The 26,720-nt window shown below is 42.5% G+C and overlaps 3 protein-coding genes across 10 annotated transcripts in view; 1 reads left to right on the forward strand and 2 right to left on the reverse strand.

Annotated features, from left to right (window-relative positions):
- fam49bb (family with sequence similarity 49 member Bb) overlaps positions 1–2,505 on the reverse strand; it is a 59,598-nt gene extending 57,093 nt beyond the window's left edge. Inside the window, exon 1 of one of the 3 annotated variants that reach the window (XM_079489727.1) lies at positions 2,353–2,505. The gene's annotated coding sequence lies outside the window, so the exon portion shown is untranslated. Of the gene's footprint in view, positions 1–293; positions 412–2,352 lie in introns of those variants that run through there. The other 2 variants (XM_079489725.1, XM_079489726.1) reach the window with 2 other exon arrangements.
- Positions 2,506–3,262: 757 nt separating this feature from the next.
- On the forward strand, positions 3,263–6,080 carry eef1a1l3 (eukaryotic translation elongation factor 1 alpha 1, like 3). The gene is made up of 7 exons (XM_079489724.1): positions 3,263–3,507; positions 3,594–3,773; positions 4,233–4,529; positions 4,601–4,751; positions 4,859–5,115; positions 5,229–5,463; positions 5,674–6,080. The coding sequence occupies exons 1-7, from the start codon at positions 3,364–3,366 to the stop codon at positions 5,775–5,777; spliced, it is 1,368 nt and encodes a 455-aa protein (XP_079345850.1). The 5' UTR covers positions 3,263–3,363; the 3' UTR covers positions 5,778–6,080.
- Positions 6,081–7,377: 1,297 nt separating this feature from the next.
- Positions 7,378–26,720, reverse strand: part of asap1b (ArfGAP with SH3 domain, ankyrin repeat and PH domain 1b) — an 86,442-nt gene continuing 67,099 nt past the window's right edge. For 2 of the 6 annotated variants that reach the window (XM_079489207.1, XM_079489208.1), the window contains exons 15-28: positions 24,579–24,712; positions 23,706–23,791; positions 22,820–23,006; positions 21,112–21,197; positions 18,759–18,874; positions 18,341–18,408; positions 15,961–16,068; positions 14,864–15,092; positions 11,537–11,689; positions 11,038–11,116; positions 10,695–10,759; positions 9,997–10,553; positions 9,251–9,373; positions 7,378–8,820 (exon numbers count right to left, since the gene is read on the reverse strand). In XM_079489207.1, the coding sequence (XP_079345333.1) occupies positions 8,746–8,820; positions 9,251–9,373; positions 9,997–10,553; positions 10,695–10,759; positions 11,038–11,116; positions 11,537–11,689; positions 14,864–15,092; positions 15,961–16,068; positions 18,341–18,408; positions 18,759–18,874; positions 21,112–21,197; positions 22,820–23,006; positions 23,706–23,791; positions 24,579–24,712 (2,066 nt within the window). In that variant the 3' untranslated portion in view covers positions 7,378–8,745. Of the gene's footprint in view, positions 8,821–9,250; positions 9,374–9,996; positions 10,554–10,694; positions 10,760–11,037; positions 11,117–11,536; positions 11,690–13,159; positions 13,229–14,863; positions 15,093–15,960; positions 16,069–18,340; positions 18,409–18,758; positions 18,875–21,111; positions 21,198–22,819; positions 23,007–23,705; positions 23,792–24,578; positions 24,713–26,720 lie in introns of all 6 variants that reach the window. The other 4 variants (XM_079489210.1, XM_079489211.1, XM_079489212.1 and 1 more) reach the window with 3 other exon arrangements.

Consider the following 26,720-nt stretch of genomic DNA (forward strand, 5'->3'; position numbering starts at 1 on the left):
TCATTTGCAGGTTCTGAGATTCATTCATTTATGCATGCAAACCTTCAGTGTCCTTCATCTCACAGAGCAGCTATTTTAAGACCATGCCCGTGCTGACACATGCCCGTGCTGCGCAGTTATCATCATATTGATAGTTGAATTAAACTGTCAGCAATAAAATAACTACAATAGGCTAATAGTAGTTAATAACTTGTACAGTAGGCTTCTACCAACACACCTCCATGCATGCGCTTTGAAACACTATTAAAAAGGTGTTGCTCTTGCCATCAATAACACGGTGACGGTGTACTTACAAAATAGAAGTTGAGCGTGAGCACAAAACCCTCGAGTCACATCGCGATGGCAGTGGTGGTAGAACACAACCACAATCGCCCGTGTAATAAACGAAAACGTACGAGGATGAGAGATAGGCTGAGAGAGACTGGGAGCCACCTACAGTATTTTCTGTTGCTCTGCCTCTCAACACTGGGCGTGATCAAGAGAATAGGCTACACTTTCTTCAACGTCAGTCAAAAGCTGTATGACTGTGTAAATACAGGATATGACAACTGACAAAAAATACATATATATTATCCAAACAGATCAAAAATGTTTAATCATGACAACTGTATTACAGCTTAGTAGACCCCCTATTCAACTCACTTAATAATAAGCATATGTTCAATGTTGAATAGTTATACTAACCTTGTTTGTGACAGTGCAACAAAAGGACTGGGTCAGTACAATATGACCAATAAATAGGCTTAAGAAAAACAGACAATAATTTCCTACTTTCAGATTATAGTGTATAGCGCTGAAGAATAGCCTCTGGGAAAAAGCTTAATGCAGAGAAGTTTAACCAAAAATAATAAGCTATACAAATGTGTCAATCACCACTTGGCAACAAAGTGATAATTTATCTGTACTGTGCTCAAGGATGTACTGAGGCCATTTTCCACTGAATTGCAACAGATGTCAGGTCTCACTTGTCAGCTCTGCTTAACTTATATTTCCAGTGTTTCTTCATAATGAACATCAATCAGCATGTTTGCACCATATCACTTTATGAACTCTATGAACTATTGGCTGCGAGTGCTGGTCAAAAGTTATTGGTATAGGGCAGGCCAATGGTTCCATATATATATATATATATATATATATATATATATATATATATATATATATATATATATATATATATGTGTGTGTGTGTGTGTGTGTGTGTGTGTGTGTGTGTGTGTGTGTGTGTGTGTGTGTTCAGTCTAAATGTTGTTCTTCAACTTCTTCTCCCCAAAATGATTGGATAAACAGAACAGGTTTTGTAGCAAGTTGTACAAATATTAGCCATTCATTGTCAAATGATCAATCATGTTCTAATCATGTATACTTTATTACTTTACATTACTTGTTAAGACCGTTTTCCAAATGTTTTGTTTAACATTTTGGACCAAAAATAGCCAATTGTAATGTACATCAAGGTGACCATGCACTGACCACTGTATTCCTTTAGTGCACATTCATTCATGCACTGACCACTGACCAGCCTACACTATTTGCTTCCTGGAGAGCCGACTTCCACTTTCACAGCTCTTATTTAGACTTAGGTAATAGTATACTTTGGTGTGATGGAAATTACTTCATGGTAAACTGTAGCCTTGGATCAAGACGATCTGATATAGGCTGACTTTTACTTTCGTATGATATGCAAATGTAAGAATCAAGGCTATAGGCTATATGTAAACTGTAAAGGTGAAACTGAAACGTAAAGATCTGAAATGAACACATGATTATAGCGTAGGCCTAAGGCTTAAAGTGATCTGTCATGCATGGATTTATGGACCGTTATTATCAGTTATGCTTATTAGAAGGACTTGCCCGTGTGAGATCGGATCAGCTGTGAAAATGTGCATGTTGTATACAGTCTGAAAGATCATCTATTCTACGATCTACAATATAAACAAATCATAATAACCTTAGTCATACCGTTTTATTGGAATTCTGTACTACACTATATAGCCATTTGAGTCACAGATGGTGATAACCTGATATGGGTCATAAACTGTAAACGTTACCATGACGTGCCATCTGATTCTGAATGTGAAGTGGTCTGTGTTAAACGGGGAGTTATGGCAAATCAAACATTTTGGCAAAATATATATTCTAAAACGTGTATATTTATATGTCAACTTATCGCTTATTAAATCATTACATGTGATTTAATTTCGACCGACACGTTCATGCATTCTTTCTCTCTACTCAAAAAAACAAGTGCGATTGAATGGCAACTGGTGGGAAGTGGAGGAATTATGTTACGAAACACGACTTTGACGTGAATAAAGTATACAATTAAATAAAAGAAGATCATTCTCTTACCTTGATGCTGATCGTAGAGAAACGGTGGACAACGTCCCGACGCCACCACGCTATAGTACTGTAGTAGCAGCTCAAAGAAAAGCCATTTGCATCGCTTGTCCCTGTTTCCGGGTTAGTTATTGAGCGTCATTGTGGTCTGGAGCAGTGGTTCTCAACCTGTGGGTCCGGAGCCCCAGGGGGGTCCCCACTCCCCACGCACATGAGTGGAGGGCATAGATGGGGGGGGGGGGGGGGGGGGGGGGGGGGTTCATAAAGGGTTCATCACATCATCACCCCAGCCAGCAGATCCGCCAGAGGGGCTAGGCTGTTCTCAGTAGATGACAGTAAAGTGACATATAATGTAACAGGACTTTTAAGACCTTTTTAAACAACACATAATAATAATAATAATAATAATAATAATAATAATAATAATAATAATAATAATGAAATGAAATTAAATGAAATTAATTCAATTAAAAATACCTACTGCCTCAAAAGTAATTAACCTATAATATAGGCCTATTATAAAAAAAACTTTTGGCCAAATTGGGGGACCCCCCCAGAAGAAAAATGAAAGAAAAGTAAAGAAATATGGAGAAAGTGGTTTAATGATTCTGATGCTGTATATATAATACATTTTGATGGGGACCCCATGCTGTTCAATAGGGGTCTCCTCCTGTATCTCTCCAGCTCCATAAAACATAAAATATATTTTCTGTTTTAATACTAAAGATCTACTATATGGCCCTGGGACACCCCTATGATTAGGCGGGCTACTATCAGAAAATTAATATAGCCTAGTAAGAATTCTCATCACTACGCCACATTTAATTAGGTCAAGTAAACACACCTGTCATTCATGAATTGATTGTCATCACCTGCCCTATAAAGCTTCTCCCAATACTTGTGCTAGGAACTTAGGAAGTGGGAAACCATTTCGTGAAAATAAGCTGAAGGTTGATCATCGCTGAACTTACATCAAATTTCTACAACTCATTTGTCTTGAGTTATTTGAAAAACGCTTAGAAAATGGCAGTAGAAAAGACTCACATTAACGTGGTCATCATTGGCCACGTGGACAGTGGTAAATCCACTACAACTGGTCACCTAGTCTACAAATGTGGCGGCTTCGACCAAAGAAAACTCGAGAAGTTTGAGAAAGCTGCAGCTACGGTAAGCTGATGGCTCTCATTTAATTCGAGTACATATTCAGATATTTACTGCAAACCCCATTAAGGTGGCATTTCTACTTCTTGCAGATGGGGAAGAGCTCCTTCAAGTATGCCTGGGTGTTGGACAAGCTGAAAGCCGAGAGGGAGCGAGGAATCACCATCGACATATCGCTGCTCAAATTCAACACGCAGAAATACAGCATCACCATCATCGATGCCCCCGGGCACCGCGACTTCATCAAGAACATGATCACCGGGACATCACAAGTGAGTGGCGCGCACTAACGTTTCAGCATGCACGTTTTCGAGTTCATAAAAGTCAAGGTGCACACTAGCTGGACCAGAGATGGGTGCACACTATAGCTACATTAACATTTGAGGCAAATGTATGTTTTACAACTTGATTTACTTTAGCTTTGTCATTATGGAACATTATGACATTGATGGGTCTAAAGTCAAGCTACCCAGCAAGTATCAGTTGAAACTAGCCCAATTTCACCAGCAGGTGTGTAAAGTGAACTCATTATGCAACTCATTATGGCTACAGTTTACAATAAAATGCAATTACACTTTGACTGCTATGGAAGATATTCCTACTGTTTATATTTTGCACTGCACTTTAATACATATTTTGGATGTCAATACTGTTTTACTTTAACCACATTTTGAGTAGCCTACTTCCACCACTGTTGTGTTTCCGGATTCAACTAATTGATGTCATTACAGGCTGATGTCGCACTGCTGGTGGTCTCCGCAGCAAAGGGAGAGTTTGAGGCTGGCATCTCCAGAAATGGCCAAACCAGAGAGCATGCTTTACTGGCATACACGCTTGGCGTCAAGCAAATCATTGTTTGCGTGAACAAGATGGACGTGACTGAGCCACCTTACAGCCAGAAACGCTACGACGAAGTGGTGAAGAGTGTCAACGTCTTCCTCAAGAAGATCGGCTACGACCCAAACATGGTGCCTTTCGTTCCCATCTCTGGGTGGACCGGGGAGAACATGATCACTGCAACTCAGAAGGTAGATTAAATAAAACGTTGTACCATACCTGACCGCCTCAGTAGTAGTATTTACACATTATGTGTTTACAGATGTCCTGGTTCCAAGGTTGGAAAGTCAAGCGCAAGGAGGGGAATGCAAGTGGGAGAACCCTCCTGGAAGTGTTGGACTCCATCCACCCTCCAATACGCACCATCAACAAGCCCCTGAGGTTGCCACTGCAGGATGTCTACAAGATTGGAGGTCAGTAATGGTGGTTTTTGAAGGGTACATTTCTCATTGAAGTGTGCATGGAATTTTACTGCTAGGTATAATATCTGGAGTTTATCAATCATGTCTTTGCAATACAGGTGTTGGAACAGTACCAGTAGGCAAGATTGAAACTGGCATCCTCAAGCCTGGTATGACCCTGATGTTCTCACCTGCCAAGCTCACTGCCGAGGTCAAATCTATTGAGATGCACCACCAGGGTCTGCAGACGGCACTGCCAGGACACAACGTCGGCTTCAACATCAAGAATGTGTCTGTGAAGAACCTTCGGCGTGGGGATGTGGCTGGCAACGCCCAACAAGACCCTCCCTCTGATGTCAAAAGCTTTGTGGCTCAGGTTGGTACACTGTACAATGCAGGCCTTCTAGGTACAGACTAGGATGCATCTCAACCAGTTTCTTGATAGTTCTGTGTAGTTTGTCTAAGTGACACTTGTCTCTCTTTCCAAAGGTCATAATTCTGAATCACCCAGGGAGGATCAAGGCCGGGTACTCCCCCGTCGTGGACTGCCACACTACCCATGTGACCTGTCGCTTTGCCGAGCTGAGGGAGAAGCTGGACCGGCGCTCTGGGAGGAAGCTGGAGGACCTGCCACAGACACTGGTGTCTGGAGATGCTGCTACGATCAAACTGGTCCCCAACAGGCCCCTATGTGTGGAGAGCTTCTTCACATATCCCCCCTTGGGTACTGTATTTGGATACATTTTTGATCAGAACTGCCTTGGGCTGCCTTACCCCTTATGTCTAAACTTTTTACCATTGAAGCTGGCCAACAAGTTTTGAGCTTGTAGATCGGATATGGTAAATGCCTACGTATAGGTGTGCAAGATGGGGCACTTCATTTTACCTGCATTTAATCAGTTAAATTGACTGTATGCATCTGATTGCTCCCCAGGTCGATTTGCAGCAAGGGACTTGAAACAGACCGTTGCCGTTGGGGTCATCAAGTCAGTGGAGAAGGACCAAGGATCTAAATTGAAAGCCCAAGTGTGTAAATAAGTTGGCTATTTTACCACTAATTGTGGTATTATCATTTTGGTTAAGCACTGCACATGATTGAGATTGAAGTCAAAGTGTGTAAATAAGTTTGTTTTACTACTAAAAGTCCCAAGTGTGTAATAAGAAGTTTTATCACTGCAGTGTATATAATTTTAATAAGTTGTCTATTTGTGTTGTGACACATTCTTTTCTTTAAAGATTGAATTGTTTTATTTTACTGTTATATCCTGAGGATTATGGAACTGGATGGCCTAAGTTTGAAAACCTGAAACCTTCAGAAATAAAGCGCACAATGGAACTTAATTTTCATCTGGATCTTAATTCTGTTTTAAATGACAAGGGCGTATTTGCAACAACCTGTAATCTATCTCGGTTGGTTCCTTTCATGGCATTTTAAAGCATCGGTCAATGGTACGTAGGATTTAGAACATTTTTGTAGTGTTCTAAAAAATGGAAGATTTGCAGTACAAGCTTGGGCGAGCTTTGTCCGAGCTTGTATATATTTTGAAATGTTACACTGGGCACTGCAGTTTTTCGCAGCAACCTGAACTGCAAGCCACCATGAATAATAATGAATTGCATTTTTATAGCGCTTTTCCAAGTGCTCAAAGCGCTTTACAATGATTCATACATTGGGAGGTGAAGCGGCGAACATTCAAACACCAATGGTGGCAAGTAGTTAGAGAAAATTAGTGAAATGTGTGTCAAATCTTCCAAAAAAATGCTTACCACTAGCTTTCTTCACAAATGTGTTCCTAAAGGTGGCGACTATAACATAAATTTGTTCCAAACCAACTCCCTTGGGAAACTGTCAGCTGCTGAAAGTTGGGGTACCATTGAACAACCAATATAGGGCAAAAAAATAATTATGCTTTAAGTAGCATGTGACATGTCAAACGAGGGGGTTTTCATGATGCTGAATCCATTCCAAGCATTAGTTTTGCACAAACACTCCTTGGGCTAAATTCGGCCACGTGCCCACCATCACATTTGTGATGACGGCTATGGCCATTTTTAGGCGAAGGGGTGTTTTTTGTGTGCAAAACTAATGCTTGCAATGGATTCAGCATCACAAACCCCCTAGTTTGACATGTCACATGCTACATAAAGTATAATGAAATTTGGAAAATGTTGCCTTATATTGGTTGTTCAATGGTACCCCAACTTTCAGCAGCTGTCACAAAGTTTCCCAAGGCAGTTGGGTTGGAACAAATGTTTCTGTAATTGTAGACACCTTTATGAACACTTGTGAAGAAAGCTAGTGGTAAGCATTTTTTTTTGCAGATTTGCCACATCTCGCTAATTTTCCCTTAAAGCTTACACCGACCAACTCATTGGAGGCAATGTAGGGTTAAGTGTCTTGCCCAAGGACACTTCGACATGTGGACAGGGATCATTTGACGACCTGCTCTACCTCCTGAGCCACAGCCGCCCTCTGGGACCATGATCTTGCTTAGGTTGCTTGTCTTTATGAGAAGTCATGTTATCTGGATGATGCAGTGAGGGGAAACTAGATTGGCCCACACTAGCCTTATCATGGGAAACTGACTAGAATTGGCTCACTTTTCATTGTTGGTTGGCACAAAAAAGACAAGATTCACATAGTACAGCACTTTTAATGATACAATGGAATGATAGGTTTGTTTCTTACACTGGAACTGCAGTTGGTGAGAAACTGGGTGTTTCATCACCAAGTTCACCTAAATCCTATAACAGACACATTTGATGCACAATTGTACCTGTGGATGGAGTGTACTGAAACTAACATACTGACATTTACAAGGATTGTGGCTGTTTTGATGAAATTAACCCTAGTCTATAAATCAAATTTCAACAGTTCATGAGTGGTATAAACCCATTATGTGAAACAAGACAAGGGGAGAGTTGTGAGCACAGGTCAATCAAGTTTCATAAAATATTTGAACGTTAGGCCATCTGAGAATAACTTCCTCAATTTATTGCTAAGATGACATTTTGTTGCGCGTCCAACAATAGTGGCAATAGCAGCAGGCATGTAGGTCCTGCATGACAGTGGCTCTTCAAACCCTGAGGCGAGTGTCAAAAATATGCAGCACTCCTCGCTCGATTTATTCCAGTCATTTTTTTAAACCATGCACAGATGGGTCTTAAGGACTGTGGAGATGACATGAAGTTCACACGCAGAGGATACCTAAGGTGAACAGTGTAACAAGTACAATAAGTGACCTGTGGTGAGTGAACCCCACAAGGTTGATATTCCACCACACAGTAGCAGCAGGTTTCTATACTGTAAAACAATCATAATACGTGTACACACACACACACACACAAAAGCAAGCAAGAACAAGGAATACATTGAATGAAGGTTTTCTTAATATTTTTTGGGACAATCAGAGGGAGATTGTTTCTGCCTCTTCAGTCTGGTTACACCGGTGGTTGGTTAAACAGGGATGCAAGACACAGAGTGACATGACGTATTTCACATTCTGTTTCCCCATTTTGTCCTCTTGTAAGCTGATAATTACTTAATGGCCAGTAAAATTAATACAGATAAAATTCAAACTCCACTGCCCTGATGCTTAATCCAACAGGTAGAGAGCAATGTTATACTTGTACATGTTTTGTACAATAAAACATGTATATACACTTCACACACAAATATATATATTTACATACATATATACACAGTGACAGCATAAACATATATTTTTAGGTAAGTGCTAAGGGTTTTGAGAGTGGCTTCATCATAGCCATGCTATGGGGGTTAAGATAATACTGGTAAGAGGAAGAATACACACATAGTTTGTACAACGTGGATGTTGTGGCAAGCATGGCCAGATGAGCCTACTTGGGTTTCTTCATTGTTTTCCTTCTAGAATGCTTGTCTCGGGACAGGGGGTGGGGAGGAGGGGGGGTTAGGGCGTTACGGCAGCTATATACAAGACCCCTCGAATGAGGGTAGAGGCTTAGTGCAAGTCTTTTCTGGCTGTCAGTCACTCAGGATGTGCACAAAAGACATGGGAAACACCCCTTTTCGCTCCGGGTGCCCCTCGATGTGCCCGATCTAAAAAGGAGAGGGAGGGGGAGAGAGAGCACAGAAAGCATATCAGAAACAAAAAAGAGCACCAATTAGCATTCAACGTTCAACGTTTGTCCTTCTATTCGATGATGTTCAGAATGGTTTCTATTGCTAATATATGCAGTCCACTATGCAAGGACTGTTGGACTGAAGAATGCATAAAAAAGACAAAACTTTTCAGGATTCAAATTCTAAAATAGCAAAAGTAACAGATCAACAATCAAGCTTGTGGATCTTCTACTTTTGATGCTTTCATGTGACGCTGTACTATGATCACATAATAAGGGCATTCATTTACGAAAAAACACAAAAAGTTAGAAAACGTACAGTATGCTATGCAGAATCCAAAATAGTCTGACTAGCAAGAGCAATAATGTATATATCTATAGGATGGAAGTCATGGAGCTGTCCTCACCCACCACTCTTGGTCCTCTTCTCCAGTCACTATGATTACCTCTCCTTCAACAAATGTCAGCTCGTCATCATTGTCAGCCTGGCAGTCGTAGATGGTCTTCACCCTCCTAGTTTTGCTCTTGCCCTGGACAACAAATTCTTTATTGAATATTGTAAAATATTGTCCCTGTGCATTATTCCACAAAGATTCTCATGAGATTATGTTTCTAACAGAGAAGTGAACCTCTTGGTTCTCCAACATCTCAATGTCACTTAAAAAACCGACCTTCCAAAACAAACTGATTCGACTACTATTCCAACATAGCCTGGCTAATAAGCCAGACTAATATCACACAACACTGTCGCGGTATATCAGTCTGGGCTGGCTCCACTTGGATTTCATTTCCCGGGGAACATTTTCTCTTTGACGCAATTGGTCAGAGCTACTGTCAGTCAAAAGTCTCAAGCATTGAACGTCACTGTACCAAAGCCCGCCTATATTGCATACCGTGTCCCGATTGGTCCGACCTGTTCTCTGCTGTAGGAAAGAGGCGTGCTACTGAGCCTCGCCAGACCGTAATCCGCTGGTAGGCAACTTTTTTTTGCCAACGGCTGATTCGGTCTGGTTTATTAACCAGGCTAATTCCAACACACTTTGCTAGTCTGAGATGAGATATTGTGTGGAAGTCCCCAGGACTTTTTATGTTAACCTTTTTGCCCAAATGTTTGACTAATACAGTATTCAATCAATCAAAATGTTGTGTGTACCGTGTTTATCTTTCTCGGGAGGGGCACAGGTGTGTCCGTGGTTCCCGGCGGGCTCCCGTTGGTGTCCTCGCTAGCCTGTTGCGGAGATGAGGCTGTCGTGTTAGCTTGCTGCTGATTGGGTGACGGCGAGTCGGGCGGCTGCGGCTGAGGCTGAGCTTGAGGCTGAGGCGGCTGAGGCTTCGGGGCGGGCTCTCCGGGAGGGGCCCGGGGACTCGGTGGCTCGGCCGTCCCAGGTTTAGGGGGAATGTCCGACAGGTGAGGTTTGGGGGGGAGGTCTTTGAGCTGGGGTTTCGGCGGGAGGTCTCCCAACTGAGGCTTAGGAGGGAGGTCAGAGAGCTGAGGCTTGGGGGGCAGCTCGCCAGGTTTTGGGGGAAGCTCGGAGGGCTGAGGCTTGGGGGGCAGGTCCCCCGGTTGAGGCCTTTCGGCCGGAGGCCTTTCGGCCGGAGGAGCAACCTTCTGCGGGGTTTCGGATCCTGGCGGGGACTTCTGGAAAACCTCTGGTGGAAGGCTAGGTTTGTCCATAGACGGGTGTATGGTATCGATTTTCCGCAGCGCCACTTGGGAGGGAAAAGCAGCATACGGTCAATTCAGCATCAAATTAGTTAAGACTGTGAGTTTACATGTTAATAATAAACACATTATAATGAGGACTAGTCGTAGACACTAGACAAGCAGCAACTTTTCAGTAACGTCTATACCTTTTTGAGGTAGTTTGGGAAGAACCCTTGGACCAAGTGTAGACTTTGTGTTGATTGATGTAGTGCTGGAAACAAACGTGCATCACATTGAATGAAAAATCACAGCAAGGATGGGGTCATCATGACCCTCGTCATCGATTACAAATCAATTGAGTTATCTTAACAGATATTGGAGAATAGTTACAAAACAGACATTCATATTGGCTGACATTATTGTGACATTAGACCTTCCCATAGAGATCTGAAAAGCTTTCAGAAAGCTACGTTCTTCTATCTATCTATCAGCAAAGTTCTATATCTGGCAAAGCCAGGGATTCATCCACCGGTACCGTGTATGTAATACCTTTGCTGCTGCGGAATGCCTTCAAACTTGTTAGAAACAGGAGACATCTTGTTGATGGGAGGAGGGGTGGAATCACTTCCTGAAATATTGACATCGACGTGGGTAAATATACTATTCTTTACCATAGCAGAATAAAAATGGCAAAATAAAATGGTCCAAATTAAAAAAAATAAAAATAAAGAGGGGAAGTTGTCTGGCTGAGCTTTCCATGTGCTAACATTGGTTAAATCCACTGTGTGTAAGCTATTTATTTGGTGGGCATTGTGTGTGACAGAAAAAGCACTTAAGTTAACATCACATGAGACAAATGATAACATCTATATCATTAAACACACGTGGGGCAAAGTGGGCTCCAAGTCAGTTCCAGCTGAAGTGTAGGATAACAACCCCATAAAAGATGATTTTCCAACACACCTTTGCACTGAAGAAAGGAGTTCTAATTCTAATTTAAACTTCATCATACCAGGTCTGCTGTATGTGCTGTGGTTATGAGTCTCACCCCCTCTACTTTGTGGACTGTGGGAGAGCGGGCTGGGTGGGTCAGATAGGGTGCGTTTGTGTCCGGGGGGAGGGGGTGGAGGCCTCTTCTTGGACAGCGTGGAGCTGCCTCCAGGTGTGAGTGCAGAGGGAGGGCCAGATGAGGAGGGCGGAGCTAGAGGAGTGACAACACATATAAAAACACGCATGAGAGGATTGGTGGTCGGAAGGTGATGACACAGCGCCAGTCATTCCGTTAACCCCCGGATAAGATGCCCACAGGAGAGGAGAGGTTGAGGAGGAAGGAAGACAGAGGAGTAGAAACAGATAGAGGGTAGGATGGGAGAGTCATGTGTCTTGGACTGGGGAGTGAGAGATGCGCTGGTCAAAATGGGGGAAGACATGTTAGGACAAAGTTCAATGCATGTCAGAACAACATATTGTACTGGATAGGGTAACAGAGGGTACACAGACTAGTAAGAAAGGGTACACAAGAAGAGCACCTGATGAGTGTGAGTGTTTCAGGACACATTCGGGATGTGTCAGTTTGTTTATGAGTATGATACATGGTTTGTACAGTTTCAGGTCAGCTGCTGTTCCAAAGCACCTATTGCTAAGTCGTAATGATCTACGGGAAGTTAGAATGAAAGGTAGCTAACAGAAAGCTCAGCCAGAAAAGGAATCAGCAATGATAAAAACAACTAACTTCAGCTCAGTGGATGGTAGTGACATGATTGTAAATTGCAATTGCAATAAAACTGCATGTGGGTAGAGTTTAATTTAGTGTAGCTAGCCAACACAGCTGCATTATCAAGTTCAATAAAACACCACCACCCTAGCATACTGAGCAAGAAAATGAATTAAGAGCATGAGGAAAAGGGGTAAGGGTTTAATTCCAAAATGTTATATATGCATTTGAGAAAACAAACGTAGCTGTAATTGTCTGAACATTACAGTTTTTGTGGACAAAGGTTTAATTTCACATCAATCATCTAATTGGTTCCCAAACTGTTTAGCTCGAGACCCAAAGAGGTCTCCCCGGGACCCAAACTAGTGAAAAAAGCCGATCTGCAAGCTCACAACACGTGACATGTGAGCTTGTAGTTCTGCTATTTTCACTACTTCTTAAAAGTATGTTTTCCCTTCTAATGAATGGATTCATTTTTCTTTCTTTTTTGAATTTGTTTTTAACTCACGAAAATAATGAATTTTGGGGGATTTAAAAAACAATCTTTAATTACAACGTAATAGTAAGAAGAAAAAGGGATATTTACTCATGACCCTGAAAAAATGTATACGCGAAAAACTAATGCCGATAATACAGTGGTTCTCAAAATGGGTTCTGGTTCTGGGTTCCTTGGAGGTGGGTTTAAATGGACCCTTACAGGGTCTGCTGTAGCTCAGAGAGTGTACGAATGGAACCAAATGGACCCGTACTTACACTCCTTGAAATTAAAATGTTTGAGAACCACTGATCAGATAGGTGATCGACACCTTACTAAAGTAGTGGATAATATTCCATTTTGGAATCAAGCTCTTCAGCCGCATAATGAGGTGGGAGGTGGAGTAAAAGGCTGGAAGGGATGGGGAGAGGAGAGGGGAGAGGAGGGGAGGGGAGGGGAGAACGTAAAAACAGGATATTCACTGATGTATGGCCGGGTGCCAGCCAGAGTGGCGTAGTGCGAGTGAGACCCAAGGAATGCCAAGTGTGGAGCTGGAAGGATAAAAAAGAGAAAAGAAAAAAAGAGAGAAAGAAAAGAGAGCAAGAGATGAGAAGAGTGTGGGAGAGATTCTGTGTCGGTCGTCAAAGAGCTGCTCCCACACACTATAAAAGCACAAGATGAAATCTTATCAAGTGACAAGCAAAGGAAAAAGAAGAGAAATAGCATAAAACCTGCCTTGAGGGCAAAGACGAAGAAGAGAACGCTGCTCTGATCATCGCTAGCAAGCAATGCTTAGTTCAGAACACCTGTTATTCTAAAAGCTTCTACAAGTGGTGCTTTTTAACAGCAGCAGTACACATCTGCTTTGACTCTCTTTATGCTGCATTCACACTGGTAGATACAAAACATACTAAGCTACACAGCATATTTATACATTTGTATACTTTGTAGCCGAAGTTGAAACCAGCTCAAATTGTGTGTATCTTTGTAGCTGCTGTATTGTTTGTAGCGGCTCTAACCGTCAGGTGTACAGTATCTTTGTATCTTCATGTGGCTGCAGCTTATGCAAAATAGTGGTAGACTGTATCTTTTTAGCTGCAACTGTGAACGCAGCATTGTGGTGTTTAATACGCAACATAGTGGTAGACTGTATCTTTTTAGCTGCAACTGTGAACGCAGCATTGTGGTGTTTAAAACCCAACAAGAGGGAGGACATGTTATCTTTTAATTACAATTCTGCAGAGACAAGCAAGGCCCCCAACAGACTGTTTGCATAATGTGTTGATGGAGAAGTGCGGCAGGGGGCTTTTTCTTACGTAATGAAGCTTCTAAAGTGTCAGGCTGCCTGTTTATCCAATTTCCTTTTCAATGAGCCCCCCCCCCCCCCCCAGAGGACAGAGGTAATTAAAAAGAAGGTACGGTCATCCACGTCATTTTCACTATACAGCAATTATTGGGGAGGCAAACTGGAGTCAATTGAGGGCCAGGTGGACCAGCTCATGAACAAACACTATTTCTGAATAATACCCTTGTAAAATACTCGGCCAAGGAAATTAAAAGAAGACATATCACAAATTGTTTTCTGCTGTGTTGCTTTTCGATGTGTACATTGTATACGTTTATTGAGGTATCTAAAGTTAAATGGTATTTCATCAAACTTCCGGATCCAGTTTTGCCTCCCATGCCTCCATGTACCATCCGTACCTTCTCCTATCATTGCCCCAGCTGGGGCAAGGCTATTACAAAGAACTGAAGGTTCTTTGTAATACTTAATGACACCTGCTTCCTGCCCTCTGATCTGTCTTTACACAGAGTAATCACATTCTGTCACCTCAGGACATGTATGTTTGTTTTTATCATGTATAGTGTATAGGCAACGTGATGCGTGCAAATGTTGGGGTAAAAATATAAGAGTTCGCGCAATGATGAACAAAAGCTTTCTAGCAAATGGGATTTCATTTCATGATTAAAATGCTGATCCTGTCCTGTTTTACTTCAATACGTATAAAAACAGCGACACACACCGTACAGTACGTCTATATTTGCAACACAGGCTAGAATCAGCATGGTAAGCTATAAAAGTGTCCCACCGGAGTTCTACGTTACAGTGTATTATGCGGGTGTTGACTGTTTACTGGACTTAAGATATGGCCTAAAAATCGGCGGGGCCCGGCGGGTCTGCTGACCTTTTCCTTGGTTCCTGGGTGGCAGCGGGGGGCCGTCGGCCACCGGAGAAGAGGTGAGGTCAGTGGAGGCGCTGTACATCTGGTTGGTGAAGGCGCTGTAGGACATGCGCTGCTGCTTGTCTCTGTGGCTGATGAAGCCGGGCAGGGACAGCTTGTCATGGGGGGACAGACTGGAGGAGTGGCAGAAACTCTGGGGCCTCGGTGAGCGGTCCTTCTTGATGGGACTCGGCTGGAGAGAGACAGGACATGGAAGGAGGGAGCTGTAAAGGACAGCAATCAGGCAATCCCCTTTGGCTATTGTCAAAAGGGAAACAAAATCTACTACACCCAAAAAAGACATTTCAACTGCCCCTAGTGGCCTAACGGTAAGGCAGAAGGAAGTGGATGTGTTGGATGCAGCTCAAACTGAACTTTACTTGGGTATCTAGTCTGTCGCTGTCTGACAATCGAAAGTCTGCGATAAAAAATGTGTGCTCAGTTCAAATTCAAAGCTTGTTGGATGCTAGACTTTGAGGACAGGAAGTGTCACCTTTTCAGGGTTTTCAAGCCTAAAAATATGGTAATTGTTCGGTTCGGGTAGGGCCAGGCCTTCATTTTCAGGCCCGTTGAGAACTCTAGGAGGTGCTACTGAGTCAGTAGTGTAGCAAACACTATGCTACTCCTGGGAAACATGAATATAAAACAGATACACCGGGTAAACCCTCCCGCCTCCTCTACCGTGATTGGTCAGTTTGTGAAAAGTAACAGGAAGAGCACAGAACAAAAGACACTGACATGTGGCTATTGTAGCATTTTGATGCTAACTAACCATCGCAAACAATGTCATCATTCATTGCATATACAGAAAAGAATACCAGCACTCACGTTTTATCCAATAGGATTCTTGTTTATTTTTCAGTTTCCCTGAACTGAAATGTGAGTGCTGGAATTATTTTCTGTGGGCTGTGTCTACCAGAACCGTGCACCCGATACATTATCACATGCTTGCTTCTTATCTTTTCTTCAAATTATTCATTGGATGCCTTGTTCAATCAATGCATAATGGCCTTATGGGTTACGTTAGCTTAGGCTCAAATGTGTTTGGTTTGTGTTCCAACCTTGTCATCTAGGTCGTCATCACTCTCATCCATCTCCTCCAGTCTCAGGCTCCATTCATACTCCACGTGGATATGGGGGTTAAACTTCCCCTCTGCAGCCTGCACAAGCTGGAAGACACAACATAATACATAATAATGCATCGGATATGGGGGTTAAACTTCCCCTCTGCAGCCTGCACAAGCTGGAAGACACAACAATAATACATAATAATGCATCGTATATGGGGGTTAAACTTCCCCTCTGCAGCCTGCACAAGCTGGAAGACACAACAATAATACATAACAATGCATCGTATGGGGGTTAAACTTCCCCTCTGCAGCCTGCACAAGCTGGAAGACACAACAATAATACATAATAATGCATCGTATGGGGGTTAAACTTCCCCTCTGCAGCCTGCACAAGCTGCAAGACACAACAATAATAAATAATAATGCATGGATATGGGGGTTAAACTTCCCCTCTGCAGCCTGCACAAGCTGGAAGACACAACAATAATAAATAATAATGCATGGATATGGGGGTTAAACTTCCCCTCTGCAGCCTGCACAAGCTGCAAGACACAACAATAATAAATAATAATGCATGGATATGGGGGTTAAACTTCCCCTCTGCAGCCTGCACAAGCTGGACGACACAACAATAATACATAATAATGCATCGTTGTTGTCATTGTCATCAACATATATGTATAGTATAAAGGTTTTGTATACTAAATAGGCATACAGCACGAGTATTAATTGACTATTGATGGATTGTGGGTGCAATGCATAGTTTCTAATGCATATTAACGGGTTTGTATAGTGTATAATATGATATTATGGATCCATGTATTGTAGATCTACATAATGACAATGACAAGGTTGTTTCACGTTGAATTACGTTCAGAAACTGCTTTTTGCCAAACAAAATGCGCTCAGCATAAACCACACACACACACACACACACACACACACACACACACACACACACACACACACACACACACACACACACACACACACACACACACACACACACACACACACACACACACACACACACACACACACACACACACACACACACACACACACACACACACACACACACACACTAAATAAATACAAAAAACTAGCCACAATGGCATTACTGTATGTGTCTTGTACAATTTGCATAACCATAATTTTGCATTATATGCATAACTGCTTCTGTGTGTACGTACAGTGCTCTGTGCACATGATGCTGCATTCAAAGCAGCCACAATGGTTACACATGCCTCTAAAGATTATTTCCACTCTGTTGTCACTGGTGCCTGAGGCCAGTTCCAGACCTTTGACTGCCATCTAGTGTTAAAGACGACTCTGTTATTGGCCCCAACAGTTAACATGTAACAAGATGCAAGATTTATGTGTGCAATGAAATGTTGGTGCGGTACACTTTCTTAGCATATTATAATAGAAAATAGAAACAATATAAGAAAACAAATTATTGTGCAAGAAAAGGAAGAAGCCAGCAGGCTTATTTGGAATCCTTTCCTTAATGGAAGGGATTATTAAATAGCATACATTAAAAGTCCAGTAACAATACAAAAGAATACAAGCGTAGTATCAACTGTGTAAAGTGTGTACAACAGTGTGTGTCCGAGGTGGGAGGAGGTGGCACACTCACAATCGGTCACCTCCTACACTACACTTATTTTACATTGTATTTCATGCACTGCTATTGCATTTGCAATTTACAATTTAGGCATTTAGCAGACGCTCTTAACCCATTTTGGGCGGAAACCCCTTTTGGTGTTAGCATTATGTTATGCTTTAGCTATTGAAAAATAGCAGATCTACAAGCTCATAGCGCGCCACCAAGTGGCGCGCTATGAGCTTGTAGGTCTGCTATTTTTGAAAAATCGAAGAACGACTGACATAGAAACATAGCTTTTTCAGAAAACTGTCAGGATGTAGAAGACATTTTTAGAATCTGATTTCAGGTCTAAATGGGTTAATCCAGAGCGATTTACAGTAAGCAAGGTAAACACGAGGTAATACATCAAATGCATAGAAATAGTAATCTAGGATCATAGGTAAACCAAGAACCAGTCTAAAACAGTAGAATAACCAAAAAGAAATAATCTGTACATTGACAGTATACGCCCTATTCTGGATGCCACTGCCAGGTCAACAAATCAACCTGGCATAATGTCTACATGACATCTTAAATTACACTTTAGATTTTGCTATATCAATAAATGTATTATTATTTTCGTTCTATTATGGTTTTGACATAACCAGTGTTTGGCGTTTTTAAATCAGTACATCTGGAATGGCCAATAGCAGCCTATCTAGTGAGATCACTCTATTGGGCTGTTGTTGAATGCTAATGTTTCTGACATAGAGCTGTACTCACTGCCTCCTCACACTGGCTGTTCCTCAGTCGCCTGGCAACATCCAGCGCGGTCTCTCCATTCTGATTGGCTGCGGGGGGGAGCGAGGACGATTACACGTTAAGATTGTGATGTATGTGATGCACATATGATTATGTATACAGTATACCGTCTGTCGGGTGGAAACCTCATATGTCCAAAAATATTACTTTTTTTCGATTTAAAAAACGGCAACAAGTAGCAGATCTACAAGCTCAAAACGCAGCTTGCGGATAGCTGCTACTTGATGCTTTTGTGTGACGCTGTAGTGTGATCAAGTATGGTGTTAAATTACTGGGGGAGAAAGAAAAACAAGCTAGAATATAGAAGAGAAAAGAGGTTTCTGCCCCGACAGCCGACGATGTGTATCATCATGTGTCATGTTAATGTGTAACGACTCACTGATGTCGGTGGCCGGCTTGCCCCTCAGTAGCAGCTTGAGGCATTCGTGCTTCTCATACATGCAGCAGTAATGCAAGGCGGTGTTCCCCCACTCTGTCTGTTTATCCATGTTACCACTGTTACGCGCACGCACACGCACACACACACACACACACACACACACACACACACACACACACACACACACACACACACACGGGGGGGGGGGGGTCATCACCTGGGGGCATTTCCTACACAGTCCTGTGGCCTCAGGTTAATGTAATGCTTCATTATCCATTCCAGACGACCTTCATTTTGCACGGCCGACTGACCAAGAAAAGAGTCTTCACACGAACAGATCTACCATATCAGCACTGAATCGACCATATAAAAAAAAGGCATTTTGGTGTCAGGTAAATGTAATGGGTCTCATATCGACCTCATCCTTTTCGGGAAAACAAACTCATTACGGGAATAAAAAACAACACAAGGCCACATTACGTCAATAGAGCTATTAGTAAATGAGAAGGAGCTGCATGCAGCTGAGGCAGTCAGTGGGGAGGAAACAATGGAGAGGAGCAGGAATAAATTAAGGCTTCATGGAACAAGTGCTTGACCCAGTTCTGTATGCCTTGTGGGGAATCTAAGCAGTGTTGCCATGTCTGCTTGTTATAAGCGACTTTGGGCTTGTCTGGGCTGTGAAGTTGCTTGTTTTTAAGTGTAGTAGTAGTTGCTATTTGTATTGGGCTTGCTTCCAACCTTTTTTAATTTTTTATTATTGTATAAATCAGTGGTTCTCAAACATCTGAAAATGTCAGTGCCAGGGACACCCATACAAGGTCTGCGTATTTAAAATGTTAAAAAGTAAATACAAAAAAATCAAAAAAGTGTAGATTGTAGATCGGCTGTTTTCAAATAGTTGTAGACTGTAGGTTTAAAGTGCTTATTATGGTCTAGGTCTAGGACCTGGTCGCTTCTTTTGGGCTTGTTTTCATGAACCAGGTTGCTTATTTCTCTCACGAAATCTGGCAACAACAAGCTGTGCTGTGCTGTACTGTACTGTACTGTACTGTACTGCGCGGCTCGTCTGCTTCAGCTCGTCTCCTTAATTGTTGTTGTACTCTACAGACAGTGGCACAACACCACAAGCTGTAGCAGGCAATTACATCAACGTACAATACTAAATGTGAAAATAAATGCAAGAAGAAGAAAGAGGTAATTTGATAATAGGTTTTCAGTGCTTTCCCCCGATTTACATAATAAGCCAGCAGTTGTCGTAGGGTGGCTGTGGCTCAGGAGGTAGAGCAGGTCGTCCAATGATCCGTGGGTCGGTGGCTCGAAACCCGGCTCCTCCTGTCTACATGTTGAAGTGTCCTTGGGCAAGACACTGAACCACACATTGCCTCCAGTGGTTGCCACCGTTGGTGTGTGAATGTGGGACGTGAGGACGCTGGCGTTGACTGTTCGCCGCTTCACCTCCCAATGTATGAATGAATGGACCATTGTTAAACATTAGTTTAACATTAGTTTATTGTTAGGCATAGAAAAGCGTTATAAAAATGCAATCTATTATTATTGTTGTCCAGAATAGCATAGTAAAATAGTGCTATGGTTCAATGGTTCGCAAATTGGGGGTCGGGGTCCTTGAGGTGGTTCATGTCCCTCATAAAAAATGAGAATCGGGTCTCTGAACAAATGTTCTGTCTCCATTAGGAATCAGTCCAAAGACATCTACTATGGGATGCAGACGCAGTCTAATAATAACAGGCCTTTTCTTATTATTTGGGGTAAAGCCAACAGTACCCTGGTGCTACTTGTTCCATGGTCAACAGGTCAAGTATATATCTCTGACCCTTAGTTCCGATCAGCCTGTATGAGCTATTAAACTGGCACAACGAGACCATTACAGGGATACCACCTGAACTGACACTTTTGGTCAGCCGGGCCAAGGTTCCTGTATTCGTCTTTTCATACACAGTCGAGGTATAGTCTTTAACTCTGGGGTTCCATTTGTACACTCTCAAAGAGTTAGGATTGTATACATTGGGGCCCCAGAGATAGAAACTTGTATAAAATGGGGTTCCTTCGCCTCTGCGTATCAAATTGGGGGGTCCTTGAAATGAAAACGTTTACAAACCATTGTTAACCCATTTTGGGCAGGAACCCCTTTTGGTGTTAGCATTATGTTATGCTTTAGCTATTGAAAAATAGCAGATCTACAAGCTTGTAGGTCTGCTATTTTTGAAAAATCGAAGAACGACTGACATAGAAACATAGCTTTTTCAGAAAACTGTCAGGATGTAGAATACATTTTTAGAATCTGATCTCAGGTCAAAATGGGTTAATAGTGTAGTTTTAATGTATTTGTGTGTACCTGTTCTGAACCAGGAAGTCCACCAGGTGCAGAGAGGTCTGGTCAGCCGTGCGTACTGAGTAGTGCAGTGCCGTCTCTCCAGATTCCTGCAGGGGGCGACAAAACACAGCAAAGACGCGTGAGATGGAGGAGGGAGGGAGCAGCATCCATTCTGCTCTAGGTCTCTTTCTCTAGCTCTCTCTCTCTCTGCATCTCCCCCTCCTCTCTATCTTCTAGCACTTAAACAAGCTGCAGTAAACAAAATGGCTCCTAAAATTGTCTTTCACACGTAAAATGCAAACATTTCTACTGCTTTGGAGAGAGCCGTGTACTGAATTATAATCTGAAACGATGTTTTTTTTTTTACTCCAAAAATTCCATGCAGCTGTTTCCCATATACACGGAAAAAATATGAATAAAAACAGAGGCGTTGAATGGAATGGATGAATGGAAATGGCAATGGAATGCATTTGAAAACAAAGCCATAACAACCATGTGAACAAAGCCATTTTGGCATGATGGAACAAAGACATTATTACATTGCTGCCCGGCATGATAAACAAATTGTGACACACTAGTGAGCAGCGGTGTCCTTTATGGAGGCTGGGCTCCATTATTTAGTCATGCATTCCTGTCACGTCGCCTTAGTCTGAGAGGGCTGTGGTGGACGATGTGTGTGGTTGTTTGTGTGTGTGTGTGTGTGTGTGTGTGTGTGTGTGTGTGTGTGTGTGTGTGTGTGTGTGTGTGTGTGTGCGCACGCGTGCGTACGTGCGTGCGTGCGGAATGAGTGATGCAGGGGAGTCTTTACACACTCTCTGCCTGTGATCTATTGTCACTCACACACACACACACACACACACACACACACACACACACACACACACCTGTCACAATTATTACATAATCTGCTAATGGAAATCATTTTTGAGTATTAAGATATTGGCCTAAAAGCCAAGCAGAAATGTAATTTTGATTAATAAGCTCCCGTGTCCAATGACAAAAACACATCGTTAATCGCAAATATTTGTGTGACAATTATTGTCATGGCGCGCACACACACACACACACACACACACACACACACACACACACACACACACACACACACACACACACACACACACACACACACACACACACACACACACACACACACACACACACACACACACACACACACACACACACACACACACAGGGATATAGTGAGGACACAGCTGCAGAAGGCAGCCATTCATCCACTGACAGTGGCAGATCAGATATCGGTGAGTCAGACTTCACAGAGAGCTATAGCTCTAGCTCGCTGCTTATGTCATCTCTATAGCTCTAGCTTCGCTGCTTATGTCATCTCTATCCCAACAATGTCCTGAATGTTTCATTATGTCTGATGAGCACATGCATGCGTTTCAAAATGTTTGGCCTCAGGGAACCCCTCCACCCATTCATAATGTTTTTCATTCATCATGGCAGCACGGCACGCCAAATTGCATTCCTATACTTTTAAAACTGTTACTTTTCAAGTGACTATTTGAAAGGTAAGGGAATAAGGAAAAATCGCTGGGAGGAAGCCGATTTATTTATTTATTTACTACGCAGTAAATTACCGTACTTTCCTAGAATAAAAATAATAAAAAATAAAATATATGTGGGACGTCGTCACGTCGGTATGAGATGGATATAGTCAAGGTAATACACTCAATCTAAAATGACACAAAAGTTTAAGACTTACCGGCCCCACCTCTGGGAGGGGCTCCATAAGCTCCACCCCCTCTGCATACACCTGGATGAGTGCCAGCAGGTCTCGGTTCTGGACGGCCTCAAACAGTTCGATCATCTTCGCCGAATTGGACGAACACGTCTTCCTGGAGAACTTGTGGTCCACATACTTGGCGTAGATGAACTCTTTCCTTGCCGTCCTGTATAGCAATTAATAGGAAAAGAATATGGAACGAGGTATAATAACCCATTCAAACTGGGACGGCATGTGTGTGTGATTTTAGATTTTAGCTAAATGGTAAATAGTAAATGGTGCATTTATATAGCGCCTTTATCCAAGGCGCTTTACATAGATTGTGCATTACATTCACCCATTCATACACCGATTGCGGCGGAAGCCATGCAAGGTAGCAACCATCACATCGGGAGCAATTTGGGGTTCATTGTCTTGCCCAAGGACACTTCGACATGTAGACAGGAGGAGCCGGGATTCGAACCGCCGACCCATGGATCATTGGACGACCTGCTCTACCTCTTGATCCACAGTCGCTAAAAAGCATTATTTTATACTTTGGCTATTAAAACCATTCCCAGATGTACAAGCTCATGGCATGAGTTTGTTAACTCATGAGTTTGTAAATCGTTCAAATTGGCTCAAATCTATGAATATAAAGCGATTTCCTTTACTCAAATCTTTGCTTCTGGTGGTTCTTGAAACAACATTTTTTGAGATGGGGTTCTGCGGCCAAGTACATTACATTTTGACTATCCTTAACACAGAGAACCACTGATATAGCAATATTATGTTTTTCTGAAAACTGTTTGAATTTTGTTCGTGTGAACAAGATAAAAAAAAATGAAAAAAATACAGGATTTATGGTTTATGAGAGACAGCTTACATGTCACTGGAGGGAGTGGGCTTCGCGGAAGGGAGGTTCCCCTCCATGATCTCATTGAAACTACTGTTGCCTACATTCTTGGCCAGCTGGGAAGGAAAAAAAGAGAAGACGAGTCAGCATCTGCATCGCATCACAGTCAGAATGTTAACAGTAGAATGATATTCATAAGAGCCCAGAGACCGAGGAAGAGAGCACAGTGTTTGTGGGAGCACATGTGTCTCCACTCGCTGCATGCTGAAGGCTGATCAAATTCCTGCTACGTCCTATTTACAGTAGGTCTCTGTTTTCATAATCAAATATATTTTATTCTCTCACTGTTTGCCGTTGTCTACGGTTTGTTAGATAACAATAGAGCACCGAAGTCCTGACGCCACTCGCTCATTCCCAGGGTCGTGGGAGTCTAAGGCACATTTTGGTCCAAAAATAAACAAACTGTCTCTGCGATATCGTCGGGGAGGTGTCTCAGTATCGTTTACCTTAGTCAGTCACTCATATTTGTACAGTTGTTTGTTGTTGTTTGTCTGTTTCTGGCAAAAAAATTACTAATTCTGCAGCAGTAACATTAGCATTTTCTCGCCATCAGTTGATGCTTCATATCCATACGATGAATCAAACAGCTGGGATCATTTGTTTATTTTTAGAACAAGAAAAATTTATGGGAATTCAGAATGTGGAACAAAACACGACCCAGGTAGAATGTGTAAATTATGTCAGACTTCTGTGCTCATGATTTCAGCTAATGACACTGTTGTACAATGAAGTAAAAAATCACTCCCTAAAAAGGAAAAAATCAAATGCCTACTTACAGCAAAAAGAATAAATTAAACTATTTCCGGCACATTCGTCTGTGTGATGTGCATGTGTTTGACTCACCAAGAGTTCAGAGGTTCCTAGTTTGTCGAGCTCCATGGACTGGATGCGGGAGATGTGGACACCCATCTCCCTGTGGATTCCAGAGCACTCGATACAGGTCAGGATGCCCAGATTGGTGGATAGCCACTTAGGGTCTGTGACAACAAACAGAGTGACATCCATATGAGTCATATAACTCATACCAAAGAGAGCCTATCCATGAGGTTGTCAAGAATAGAGAATAAGGAAGGGGAGAGATGTTTTATGACCAATGAACCTTCAGTATTGAATGTTTAAAGGTAGGGTAAGTGATTTTCTTTGGTTATATAAGTGTTAAAGGCCTGGGCCGTGGCTCAGCGGTCCAGGCACCTTGGCTGGTAAGCCAGTCTGGCAGTGTGCCGCGGGTTCGACTCCCGATCCCGATGGCCTTTACTGCATGTCACCCCCCCATCTCTCTCCCCATTTCCTGTCAGCCTACTGTCTGTCCCTCCATAAAAAATATAAAAAATAAAGGCGAAAGCCACAAAAATGTTAAATATCTCTATATTCTGATACTAGTATTCTATAGAGTCGTTGTTCAGTAACAGGAGTCTCCATGTCTCTCCAGCTCTGCTCTGTATTAATAAGAAAATGCATTTTCAGGTCAGGACACCACTTTTATCCAATCAGGATAGAAAACTCAGTCAGAATACAGATTAAACAAGTGGTGGAAGTGATGACACAAAGAAATGAGCAGACATAATTGGAACTGGAACACAACAAATAAGTAGAAAGGCTGACATTTTGCCACCTATGATACATGCAGTACAGTACTACTGAATGTTTAATATCACAATATGTTTACTTCAAGTTGACGTTTTAAGCTTATTCATCAAAAAGGCCACTGCATGACGACTTGGTGTTTCCATTGCACACTGACAGCACACACCACCAGAGGTCCTTCGCCAGCACCAGGACTGCCTGTGACCACAGCCACATCACACTGCAGGAGATAGAGAGGACACTGCCTAAAACCCACTGGCAAGCAAAACACATGAGTGTGCTCTGATTTAGCAAGAGCCATGTGGCAATTTGGACCACTTTCCTGTGGTGACTGTCAGACAGACACCACAGTGCAAGGCAGTCATTAGCCAACGTGCACACCACCGACCAAACTCGTCAGGCTGGAATTCCCTTTGCCGTTTTGATAGGAGCTGTGATGATGTCAGTGCAGCCGCTTCTATATCATTTTAGTTGAGGGTAAAATAATTTGAAGATGGGAAATGCAATACAAAAAAGGTCTTGTTTGCGTGAATACTCCATCAACCTTCAAGTTCATTAGAGATTCTGCGAAACACCTGGAAATATATCGTCTGTCGGGTGGAAACCTCATGTCTTCAAATTCAAATGTGACGCTTCGTGCCGCGTTTCGAGATTGTGGGTCTGCTAATATCGATGCTTTTGTGTGACGCTGTAGTATGATCAAGTAGGGAGTAAATTTGCGAAAAAAACACACAAACAGTTTAAATATGGCGATACCGGTAGGAGGATTCTGCCCAACAGCAACGATAATGTAGGTGGCTGCGTGCCTGCCTGGCCCGAACACCCTTCAGTTGAGTCTCTTGCAGCAGTCATGTATCAACATATTTCAATAGCGTTTCCATGTATTGCTGCACACCACGAGTTGTGACATAATCTTGGAGCTTACAGTGTATCAAGGCTTATAAGCCAGCGGTAGCATTGGACGGTGGTGTGATTGTGCTGTTGTGAACACGGTGGCTTTAAGAGAGCAGAGAAGAGAGCTGGATCTGACAGGACAGCAGCACCTGCCACCGGAGGCTGGGAACATCAGACGCAGCACCAAAACCAATGAGTCATCCGTGCACAGTGCCTCGCACGCACGCACGCACACGCACACACGCGCGCACACACACACACACACACCCCATACGCACCCGTTCATGTACATGAATGTACATTGTGCATACATAAACATATGGGTGTACGCCGCACACAAATGACCGTTGATAGATGTGTATACATTTGGTGAATAACGTGTATACATTCATACATACGTACGGACATACACACATACTGTACTGTACATACAAACACACACACTTACAGCAGATGCTAGATGACGATGGATCACACAAGTGTACACAGTAAAAATCTGGAACCTTA

This window comes from Electrona antarctica (genome assembly GCF_951216825.1).
Source record: "Electrona antarctica genome assembly, chromosome: 20".
Classification (NCBI taxonomy): Eukaryota; Metazoa; Chordata; class Actinopteri; order Myctophiformes; family Myctophidae; genus Electrona; species Electrona antarctica.